The 12640-nt window shown below is 31.0% G+C and overlaps 1 protein-coding gene across 4 annotated transcripts in view; it reads right to left on the bottom strand.

Moving 5' to 3' along the window:
• Positions 1–1869: 1869 nt before the first annotated feature.
• Positions 1870–12640, bottom strand: part of LOC127946400 (solute carrier family 12 member 7) — a 48005-nt gene continuing 37234 nt past the window's right edge. Inside the window, exons 21-26 of one of the 4 annotated variants that reach the window (XM_052542949.1) lie at positions 11488–11595; positions 11218–11334; positions 9530–9702; positions 8118–8132; positions 6769–6902; positions 1870–5426 (exon numbers count right to left, since the gene is read on the bottom strand). In XM_052542949.1, coding sequence (XP_052398909.1) covers positions 5335–5426; positions 6769–6902; positions 8118–8132; positions 9530–9702; positions 11218–11334; positions 11488–11595 — 639 coding nt within the window. In that variant the 3' untranslated portion in view covers positions 1870–5334. The remainder of the gene's footprint in view (positions 5427–6768; positions 6903–8117; positions 8133–9529; positions 9703–11217; positions 11335–11487; positions 11596–12640) is intronic. The other 3 variants (XM_052542950.1, XM_052542951.1, XM_052542952.1) reach the window with 3 other exon arrangements.

The raw sequence follows: 12640 nt of genomic DNA, 5'->3' as shown, positions 1-12640 counted from the left end.
ATTGGCTGACCGCGGGTGGGCGCTGGGTCAGCTAGCGAATCCGAAGACGGCAGAGGCGTGGTTTATGAATATTAATCACATTACGTAACAGGGCGCCGTACTCAAACGATTAATATTCATAAGCTAAGCCTGCGCCGTAGTAGGATTGAGAAGAGCAGCGTAATTATGAACACAGCTCGCCTGATCACAGCTGGAGACAGAGACTGCAGTAGATGGAAACACAATACCACAGCCAGAAGATGACAAATTAGTTGTTATTAGTTTAAAAACGTTTAATAAATGGCAAGGAAGAAAATAAAGGAACCATGCTGAGCATAAGAGAAACAAAAGGTGACATAAAAAAATGAAATGATAAAAACTTTTATATATAATTACACACATAAATACATATATATGTTTATCTAACAATAGTTTTAATACTAAACCAACGTCATATTAAGATGAGATACATTTGGGTGTAAGTGCTTAAGAATAAAATATCACAAAGCACTAAATGTTGCATCATTATTCATTAAATCAATCCAGACCGCCCCATGAGTCAATATTCAGATGGAAACACGAGCAGTGAGTCAATAACAGCCTTCTGGGGTTTTTGCATGTTTCAAAACTTGCATATGGAAAAATTGATGAGGTGGAGAATGATTAATCCCTGGATAGATAGTTTGTGACACTGATTCAGAAACTGACCTAAAAAATGCAGTGTGGTTTCAACCCATCTTTGGGTCAAATATGAACTAACCTATCTTTTGGGTTAAGATTTTAATTTAAAATTGAAACAACAGCATTTTTTAAGTGTAGGACCCTTCTCATCACAAAATCTCAAAACACACTCATATTGGTTGACTGATTTTTTTTTTGTTGCTGGAAATAGTAGCATTAAAGAAAATAATAAAATATGAATCGAGTGAAGCAGTGAGAATGCACTCTTTGGAGCCGGCTGTTTGTGAGTATGTGTTAGTGTGAAAGCCTTTCCATCCAGTGTGTTTGTTCCTAATGATTTAATCAGCCGCTGTGTGCTGCTGTGGATCATGTGATGATCATGTGAGTGTGAAAACACACTGCACTGTGGGAGAGGAAGATATGTTTATTATACACACAAACCCTGCTTGGTTACTATAATTAGCTGATTTAGTGAATAGTCAGGTAAACATTTGCTTTAGAAAGAGATCACAATCATTTGGAATGAATCCTAACAGTATTACTCAACTATTAATAATAAGATTCTTAAGCTTAAATTATAAGAAAATACTGGGGGAGGGATTTCAGTTTATATATATGTACATATATTTATAATAAAGCAGCTGGTCTGTATGTAAGTGCAATGCTGGTTTTGCATTGTTTATTCATGAATCATGAAGACAAATGAAGCAAAGAACAAATATTGATTTGGAGGATGGTTCTTGACCTCAGACCATCAAAAGTCAATAATTTAAATAGAAAATAACTGTTCAAAGAAAGAAGACACAGTAAAACACGACCATCTTCAGCTGGACTGAACCTACACCTTAACTTGGATTTTAGGCCACTTTTTTTAGCGCCACCTGGTGTTGAACACATTAACCATATTTATTATTTTTCTTAATTTTAATGTTTTATAACTTTTGTGTGTGTGCAAATCATTTTTCTTTTCATGCAATTTTTCTAATTTGAGTTTATACTTAAACTGCATGTATAATTATATAATTATATATTAATAAAAAATAAATAAATAAATAGTTTTAGAAGAATGTTTAGAAGAATCTATACACCTACACGAAATGCTCTGCAAAATCTTATTTCATCATTCCTGGAGCTAGATGACTTCATGTTCCTGTGCATCAAGAGAGGAAATGAGTAGAAAGCACTGAAATCAAGACCCAGAAGCTCTGACATAGTGTAGTGCTTTTATTTTAATTACTCAGAGGCACAAATTTCACTTAAAGGGAGATCCTTAACTACACACTCGCGAGTAACGTCCTACCAGAGTCTGTGACGCTCGCAGAGAGCTTCTCATGATGCAGATCTCAGATCAGTTTATGACCAGAGAGCAGACACTCACCTGACACACATTCACACAATCAGTACATTCAGGTGACACACACACACACACACACACACACACACACACACACACACACACGGGTCTTCTTTCAAACTGAAACGACAGATGATTCTTATAAAAAAAAAAAAAAAAAAAAAAAAAAAAAAAAAAAAAAAAAAAACATGACATGACATGACATGACATCATAAAAAACCTAAAGCATCACACACTGTGAGGTAGAGTAACCTACGAACAGACCCAGACTGAAGATGCAGTCTTTGCACATTTCTGTGCAGATTTTGGAGAAAACATGGATTTAAACATGGGTAAAAACATTAAACATGATACAATGTGTAAAACCAGTGGAAATGAGAATCTGCAATTTTCAAAATCAAACTTAAACCTGGAAATAAACAGTTTTAGAATTTTAAAAAGTAACAGAAAAATTTCATAATCTATTGAATGTTATAATGTTTCAGTGTTTTATATACATGTGTGTGTGTGTGTAACTATAATATTTTTTTTAATTATATACAGAATCTATCTATCTATATATATAGAGAGAGAGACAGAAATATAATTTTTAAAATACATTTTAAAAACAGATTTATTTTCCTTCGAGTTTTGATCCCCACTTGTTATGTTTTCTGTAAGAAATTGTGCCAAAAATTTGCATAGAAATTTGTTGCAGAGAATTTAGAATTCTGTACAGTATTTTTAATTCTATATAAATCCACAGAGTATGTCTATGATTAAACACACTACATGAAGAACTCCCAGCACTCTTCATCATCACCATCCTCTGTTCTTCAGCTGTTGTTTTATTCTGATATTTACATTTTGATCTCCATATCTTTCAGTGAGGTCACAGATGACACAAACACCTCAGTGTATCTTTGATGAATGAAAGAATAAAGAAAAGAAAATATATAATGTGTATGTTGAATGTTTGATAACATTCAAGTCCTTAAGAAAAGAAGAAAGAAAACCTTAATCAAACAAAGACGGAAAAACTATGGCATGTAGAATGAATAACAAAAATGAACACATAAAATAAAATAAACACAGAGAACATAAGATAAGATGATCTAAGCACAATCCACCTGCCTCCTCTACATCACATCACACTTTAGAAAAATACAGTAATAACATCCTGGTTACAAAATACTGCTCCGCTTACAGGTTACAAAGAAACGTTCAGGACCTTGAGCATCTCAGAGCTACTGAAGGAGCATCAGCTGAGGCTCTTTGACCTTCTGCAGTTTCTTCTCATTCATTTTTGGCACACATCTTCCTGTAATTCTGAATCATCAGATGTTACCGTTTAAAAGTTTGGGGTCGGTAAGATGTTTCAGTGTTTTTGAAGTCTCTTATGTTCAACAAGGATGCATTTATTTGATCAAAAATACAGGAAAATGTCAAATATTATTATAATTTAAAATAACCGTTTTCTATGTGAATATATTTTAAACTGCAATTTATTTCTGTGATGCTCCGCTGTATTTTCAGCATCATTCCTCCAGTCTTCAGTGTCACATGATCTTCAGAAATCAGAATAATATGCTGATCTAGAAACATTTATGATTATTATCAATGTTGAATGCAGTTCATATTTTTGTGGAAACTGATATATTTTATTTTTCAGGATTCTTTGATCAGTAGAAAGTTCAAATGAACAGCATTTATTTGAATTATAAATATTTTTTTATCATTATAGATGGCTTTACTGTGACTTTTGATTCATTTAATGCATCCTTGCTGAATAAAAGCATATTTATTTTTTATAATATACATTATATGTGACACCGTGTCCTGACCAAGTTGAATGAATGCAGAAAACAGAAAAAATCCAGCAAAGTCGCAGCCAATCAGAATACAACAGCTGTTTAATATGCAGTGATTTTGGACCAATGAGACGGTTCGTAGGTCAGATATGGCTTACTGCTTGTCACTGTATCATCTGATAAGGACACGGTGTAAAAAAAAAAAATTATAAAAAAAACAACAATAAAAATAAAATGTAGATCTAGCTAACATTGCTTTGTGATTGTCCTAACACAATAGTTCCTAAACCTGTTGAAGTGTGTCATTTCGAAACATAATCATTGTATTCAAACAAATTTTAAACACTCCCACTATTAGCTATTGGTCAGAAACCAATAGCCCCGCCCCCAAATTAACTCTATTGGTTGAGTGAATGTCCAGCTCAGTTGTCACTCAAACAAACAAGCTGCAATTCCCTTTGATGCCACTAGGAATAACACGCGTAACCTGCAATCCTAACAGATTACTATCATTAACTGAATGCTTTTGAACATTACTTTAATATAAATGCCGTTTAATTTAAGCAATCTCCACGGTTAACAACTCATAGTATCATCATAAAATGTCAAGACAGAAACTAAATTTCATTCCAGCTCATCGGAAAACACATTTATTGCTGAGAGAAAGAGATTTTGAAGTGCTGGTTCTGACGGGTCAGCCGTGCCGTGTGCTTTCATCATACAATTTACGAAAAATAAATCAAATAAAAAGTGCAAATACAGCTGAGATTATCCTGATTAAACTAATTTCAGCGATTAATGCCGAGATGGAGCCAAAACAAAGCCTCAGTGCTCAATAATGAGATCAAACATTATGGCTTTTCTTCTTGAACGCTGTTTGCGTTAAACATTTCAACTTTTATAATATAAAACCCTCGGTATGTTCGACAAGTGATGCCTTGATAAGGAATACAAGTTATTGCACAATCCGTATCATGAAGTCAGTAACGTCTCCCGACACATTCATTATTGTTAAAATTATCCAATGTAAAAAAACTAAAACGTTCCTATGATATCGTAAAAAGTGCGTTTTCGCGTCTTGGATATGCCAAACAGCACAAACACTTGTTTTCGAACCCTGTTCACTGAAGCTAGATGTAATTTTGGGTCTAAAGTGATTTGAATCGTAGCTAACATACGCAAACAACAAAGCAATGCAAGTTCGTAATGGAGACAAATTAATCAATATTAAACAGGCATTACAACTCAAATGTTTCCTGCTTTTGTGTCGATTAAAACCGCTGAACGTTTTAGCCTTTCGAGTTGCACAATAAACAGACATAAAACTAGCACATATTTTACGAACAAATCAAAGAAAACAGTAAGAGTCATAAATTAAAGTGTCGTGTTGTGAATCGAGACGTCTCTCGTCTCGTTTCCTTCATGTTGAGTCTCTTTCTCTAACGAACGCATCCGGACGTAACGCCGCTGGCTTTCTCCAAGACGTCCAGTTTTGTTTTGGGGAAAATAAAAACCGGGACACGGTCCGCTTTATGAGTATATGGTGATGACTTCACGACCGCCGCCGCGCACCAACAGGACCCGGTTGAGACCCTCCATCAAAACCTCCAGAAACTCCATGTCTGAGTCCCAGCATCAAGGATCAACATGATGCATGTTTTTCACTCCGAACAACTTTGTAAGATAAAGTAAGAGAGATTTTGGCCCGGTTTCACAGACACGGCTTAAACTAAGTCAGGATTAGCCAATTGTTTAAGTAGGACATTTAAATAATTTTTAAGAATTTAGTCAGTGCAAGTTTTTATTTTATTTTAGTTGAAACAGTTTAGACTTACATTTTAGTCTAGGACTAGGTTTAAGCCTTGTCTGTGAAACCAGGGGTTTAAGTAATAAAGCCATAATGCACTCAAGATCATACAGTACATTACAGTTATTTTACAACAGTAAATGTGTATTGTTAGGCATGACATGATGCTTAATGTCTAAAATCCAGTTGATCATGATAAAAAAATAAACACAAATGTAGTTAAACAGCAAATATCGTAAAATCAATAATGTGTTAGAAATATAATAATAATAATAATAATAATAATAATAATAATGAATAACCCTTTCCTTAAGCAATATAGCCATATAAATATTTAAAATAATAACAAATAATGGAAGTTAAATTAAAATTTAAAAATAGTATATTATCTGAAATTTTATTGTATTATTATTTATAAACTATTATGGTTTATGTTAATATTTTGCATTTCGTTATATATTTTCAGTCTTAATTTTAGTTATGTGGTTTTGTCATTTTTATTATCATTTTTTAATATGACTATTTAGGTTAAGTTTATTTTATATCCGTTTTGGTTTTACTTCAGTTTTTGCATATCGTATTTTTCGGGCTATAACTCGCACCTGAGTATAAGTCGCATCAGTCCAAAAATAAGTCATGATGAGGAAAAATATATATATATATATAAGTCACACTGGACTATAAGTCGCATTTATTTAGAACCAAGAACCAAGAGAAAACATTAACGTCTACAGCCGCCAGAGGGCGCTATATGTCTTCAGTACATAGAGCGCCCTCTGGTGGCTGTAGACAGTAATGTTTTCTCTTGGTTCATGTTTCTTAGTTCATTTCTCTAAATTCATGTAAAAATAATTTTGATAAATAAGTCGCAGGACAAGCCAAACTATGAATTTCTTTTTTAACTTATAGTCCGGAAAATACGGTATATTTGTTTTAAGACAGTAACTTTAGTATTTTAAAATTAAACTTATTTTAGTTAATTGCATTTTTTTTCAGGTCTTATTAAATATTTATATTTGAATTGATTTCAGCTTAGTTTCAAATATGCTTAATGGTAATGACCCTGATTGATCTGTGGCTCATCTACTCAGATTTAGAGATGCATTTGTTTTGATGAATGTGAGTTTGTGAGTGTACAGTAGATGGTGTAAGGATACAGTTTTCGTCGCCGCCTCTGCTCTTGGGGGGTCCAGGCATGTTGAGGAGCACCAGATGAGCTCCCTGAGACTTATTCACCACCACTTCATTGAGTCTGACAGCCGTGTGCATGCAGCGCACATTAGACTGATTCCTGCGACACACGGTCAAGTGTTGAAGGACAGAAACAAGAAATACAAGTCAATATAATTCTCCCAACAGCAATTAGCATCTAACGAGCTTTTTTCTATCTCTACTGTCTACTTTTAATATATGTTTCAGTTTTTGCAAGCTGTGCTTTAGTTAATATATGTAAGCTTTACAATGCTCTTGAATATATGGTATGATAAATACTTGTGCTACTCAACTCAAGCATCATTTACATTAGTGATATAATAAAGCTCTTTAAGATTAGTGAGAACAGCATCCAGATTTGACTTGCACAGCATATGCACATGCCTTAATAAAACTATAAATGATGACATCACAAATACACACACAAATAATAAATAAATAAAAGCTTGTGCTTCTCAGGGCCACATGAGGACACTCAATAAACTACAGAAATAAATGTTGTGAAATTCTATAAAAGTTATAATGTATATAAAATAAATATACATTCATTTAGTAAATTTCCTACAATGATGGCAATAATAATTATATACAATATTAAATTAACTTTAATAATACAGAATTATAATACAATTGTATTTATTTTAATAAATATATTTTTTATAATTATATTTTTAAACATAATCATTATTTTATAATATTAACAGAATTTATAATAAAACCTATTCTTATAATAATAATAATAATAATAATAATAATAATAATAATAATAATAATAATAATAATAATAATAATAATTTTTAATAATTAAATGATATAATAATAATAATAATACATTATTTTATAATAATAATTCATTATTTTATAATAATATTTGTAATAATACAGTTTATATAAAAATAATCATTGTAATTTTGTAACAAAATTAAAATTATTTCATTATACAACCAGTTTTTTTATAGTATTAAAATATTATAAAATATTTTATAATTTAATATTTAATAATATATATATGTTGTGCTGGGGACAACAGGTGAAGGTGAAGCACACATTTTCTTGCATTTATCATAAATTGCAGCACATCTCAGCGTCTGCAGCTCTTAGGGCGAGCAGAGATGGATGTGAGGGGATGCTGGGACATAAACGCACATGCATGCTTACACACACACGTTAAAGCTCATATAAACACATATATGCATGAATAAATTCAGTGTGCTGCAGGGTTTGTGATGAGACGGCTAATATACACCTACAGACAGACAGACAGACAGATACAGTACAGAGAAATGTGACTTACAGACTCTCCCATTCGCTAAAGAAGGAAGAAAACAGGACAGAACAACAGAGACAGGCTTAAACACCCACACTGAAAGATCAAAACCATCACAGAAATCTCTCTGAGCCCAAAACAGCTTTTCATATGAGACCCTGCACCACAAAACCACTCATAAGGGATTTGAGATTCATGCATCATCTGAAAGCTGAATAAATCGGCTTTCCATTGATGTACGGTTTGTTAGTATGCAACTATTTGAAAATCTGGAATCTGAGGATGCAAAAAAAAATCTAAATATTGAGAAAATCATCTTTAAAATTGTCCAAATTAATTTCTTAGCAATGCATATTAGTAATCAAATAAGTTGTGATATATTTACGGTAGGAAATGTACAAAATATCGTCATGGAACATGATTTTTACTTAATATCCTAATGATTTTTGGCATAAAAGAAAAATCTATAATTTTGACCCATACAATGTAGATTTTGTGGGGCTTTAGATCATATGTAAAAGAAAGTAAAAGGAAAAACCATGCAAAATAAAATTAAACTATAAATAAATAATCTGCATAGTAATAAGAAAATGCATGAAAAAAAGTATATAAATGCATAAATCCAATCTAAAGGACATATAATAATAAATCACCTTGTATGTATAACAATTCTGAGAATTTAGGAAGGAAATGTGCTTAAATGTCACGAATACAATGTCACGATGTCATAATCTTTTCTCTGTGCAACAAAACACTTTCATCTTCTGAACTGAATCATGAGACATATTCTTGTGAGATTGCACTGTTAAATCATTAGTTTCTTCACTGAGAGGAACATTACTATTGATATTATATGTGTCTCCGGAGCACAAAACCAGTTTCAAGTCTCTGGGGGATATTTAGCCAAAAATACACAGTATGGGTCAACATTATAGATTTTTATTTTATGCCAAAAATCATTATGATATTAAGTAAAGATCATGTTCCATGAAGATATTTTTTAAATTTCCTACTGTAAATATATCAAAACTTAATAATATGCATTGCTAAGAACTTCATTTGAACAAATTTAAAGATGATTTTCTCAGTATTTAGATTTTTTTGCACCATTTTGCAGATTCCAGATCTTAAAATAGTTGCATCTCGGCCAAATATTGTCTGATCCTAACAAACCTAAAATCAATGAAAAAGCTAATTTATTCAGCTTTCAGATGATGCATAAATCTCAATTTGACACAAACGGACCCTTATGACTGGTTTTGTGCTCCAGGGTCACATATAAAGACCAGAAACATGTCAGTAAATCTAATGTCAGATGCGACTCTATGAGGAGACATGTTATGAGTGTTACACATGATGCCACGCTGAGGACACACACACACACACACACACACACAGTGCAGGCCGTGTCCTGAGTCCGCGTGTGTTCGGAGACTTACGGCTTCATGTTGAACAGATCTCGTACAGCTTTGCTGGCGTTGGGCTCTCTGCGTGTTCGCTTGGTGCAGAACTTGTCTTTGGTCCAGGTCATGTGGACTCGCTCCGGCGTGGCGTCGCTCTTCTCGTTTAGAGCCGCGTGAGACGCCGTGTTTCTGTCGTGGATCAGCTGAGCCTGTGCGTTATCATGATCACACATTACATTCAGAACAACATACTGCTTCTTATATGTGTCTTTTAGATACATTTAAGAGCACAAAATACCTTTAAACGTAGTGTAATAATGTTTACAATTATGTATTTATGTCATTGAATTTCTGTGTGCACTATTTATTTAAGCAGAGTATGTCAGATTAATGTTTTAGTTTGTCTGCTATGCAAACTGCATACATGCATCTATATTAGTCTGTAATATGATGACATGCAGAATAAACCATTCATACAAAACAATTAGTGTAAGAATTGCAATAAATAAATACAAAAAGAGAGATAAATAAATAAATACTATATAATAATAAAAACAGAGAAACACCAGGAAATTAAAAATATAAAAATATAAAATAGTTTATTTATTTATTTAAAAACTAAATAGAGAAATACGAGGGAATGTCAGGAGAAAAAATATAAAAATAAATAATAAAATAAATAAATTAAGTATTTGCTTATTTATATATTCATTTAGAAACATGATGGAATGAAAGGAAAAATAGGAATAAATCTAGAATAAATGAAAAATAATGATTTATTATTTATAGTTAAAACTTAATAAAAAGAAACATGAGGGAATGAAAGGAGAAAAAAATAATAGGTATATTATTTTAACTAAATATAGAGAAACATAAGAGAAAAAAATACATTAAAATAAATAAAATATTTTCTTTTATATATTTATTTAGAAACATGATGGAATAAAAATAAAAATAAAAAAATGTAAATAAATTTAAAATTAATAAATAATAATAATAATAATAATAATAATAATAATAATAATAATAATAATATTTTAAAATAAATATTTTTGATAATTTATATATTTATTTAGAAACATGATGGAATGAAAAAAATTAAATAAATCTAAAATAAAAAATAAATATATATATATATATATATATATATATATTTATGTATTTATTTAGAAAAAATCTGGAATACAAATACAATAAATAAATAAATAAATCTAAAATAAATAAATAAAAATTGCTAATAAAGTATTCATTATTTATTATTATTTACAGTTAAAACTAAATTCAGAGAAACAAGAGGGAATGGAAAGAGAAAAAATTAAAATAAAATAAAAGGTATTTATTATTCTTTTTTTAACTAAATATAGAGAAACATTAGAGAAAAAAAATATATATTCAAATAAAGAAATATTTTTTTTTAAATAATTTATATATTTATTTAGAAACATGATGGAATGAAAAAAAAAAAAGGCAAATAAAGTTTTAATAATTTATGATTATTTACAGTTAATTTAAACTAAATTCCGAGAAACACGAGGGAATGAAAGGAAAGAGGTCAAAGGTGTTGAAAGATGGTGGTCATGACATGATGACATCACGGACACATGCATGATGGGAAGCGGTTCTGAAGGGAGGAGCTAACACTAAAGTATGGACACATGGATCATCATGAAGCACGTGAGCGAGGATCTACTCGTCTTCTGGCTCTTGGTCTCTGAGTTCACTACCTCGTCTTGTTTATCGTCATCTACACAGGCGTTCTGGTTATTGACGGCCGAGCCGTGAGCGCCGCTCTGGTTCTTCCTCCGAATGGAGCTACGCGACTCATCCGTGATGCTCTGAATCTGAGACACGTGTTTCCCGATCGCAGCAGAAACGAAAGAGGACCACAAGTCACACAGCGCCGCCAGAACAACAGTATTAACACAGCTATTCAGATGCTAGCTCAGTATGGTCACTGTATACTCCTCCAGCACACTGCTGTTGTGAAGCTTCACCTCTCGCTCGCGCTCCGTCCTCGACAGATGCATCTGCTTCAGCATCTGAGAGCGCTGCTCCATCACCAGAGTCTTCTCGTAGGTGAACGCTGAGATGTCACTGTCGTGCTGGAGAAACACACACACACACACACACACACACACACACACACACACACACACACACACACACACAACATCAACACATCAACAACGAGCAGCCACACACACAATCAACAAGATTCTCACTGACAGTTAAAGATATTAAAGGACTATTATTGCATAATAAAATAAGAGATTTTTTATATTGCATAGTAAAAATATGATAAAAAAAAAAAAAATATATATATATATATATATATATATATATATATATATATATATATATATATATAAATATGCAACATTAATAATAATAATAATAAATATAAATATGAAGCAATAATACATAATAATAGCACAAAATGTAAATATTAATATTAAATAATAAATAATATTAAATTAATTAATTCTACCACCACCACCACTACTACTAATAATATAATAATATTATTTAGAAATAACAAAATGGTACGATAGCATTTTTTTAAGTAATATAATTTTAAACATATTCTTAAAATAATGTAATACAATAATATATCATATAATAATATAAAATAATATATTTTTTGCATCATGTTTCTCAAATCATAGTTCAGATAACCCAGTAATAATAATAATAATAATAATAATAATAATACTATAGCATTATGTAGGATGAAGCATAAAACATATTAACATATTAAATAAATAAATAAATAAATAATAATAAGACAATTCAATATAATGTAGCAATAATAAATAATATATTAAAATAACAAAATGAAAAAAAAGAAAAACAAATAGAAGAATTCAGTATTTAGCAATAATTTATAATTTAAATGTAAACACTTTTAGTATAATATAATATAATATAATATAATATAATATAATATAATATAATATAATATAATATAATATAATATAATATAATATAATATAATATAATATAATATAGGCTAAAATAATATAATAAATATTTTGCAGGCTATTTATTCAAATCACAAAAACAACAATCACAAATGACACACACACACACACACACACACACACACACACAAAGCAAAAATCCTGCAGAACAAAAGCAGCTTCAGCA

The sequence above is a fragment of the Carassius gibelio genome, chromosome A24 (assembly GCF_023724105.1).
Source record: "Carassius gibelio isolate Cgi1373 ecotype wild population from Czech Republic chromosome A24, carGib1.2-hapl.c, whole genome shotgun sequence".
NCBI classification, from domain to species: domain Eukaryota; kingdom Metazoa; phylum Chordata; class Actinopteri; order Cypriniformes; family Cyprinidae; genus Carassius; species Carassius gibelio.
This window is presented reverse-complemented; position numbering and strand designations above follow the sequence as displayed.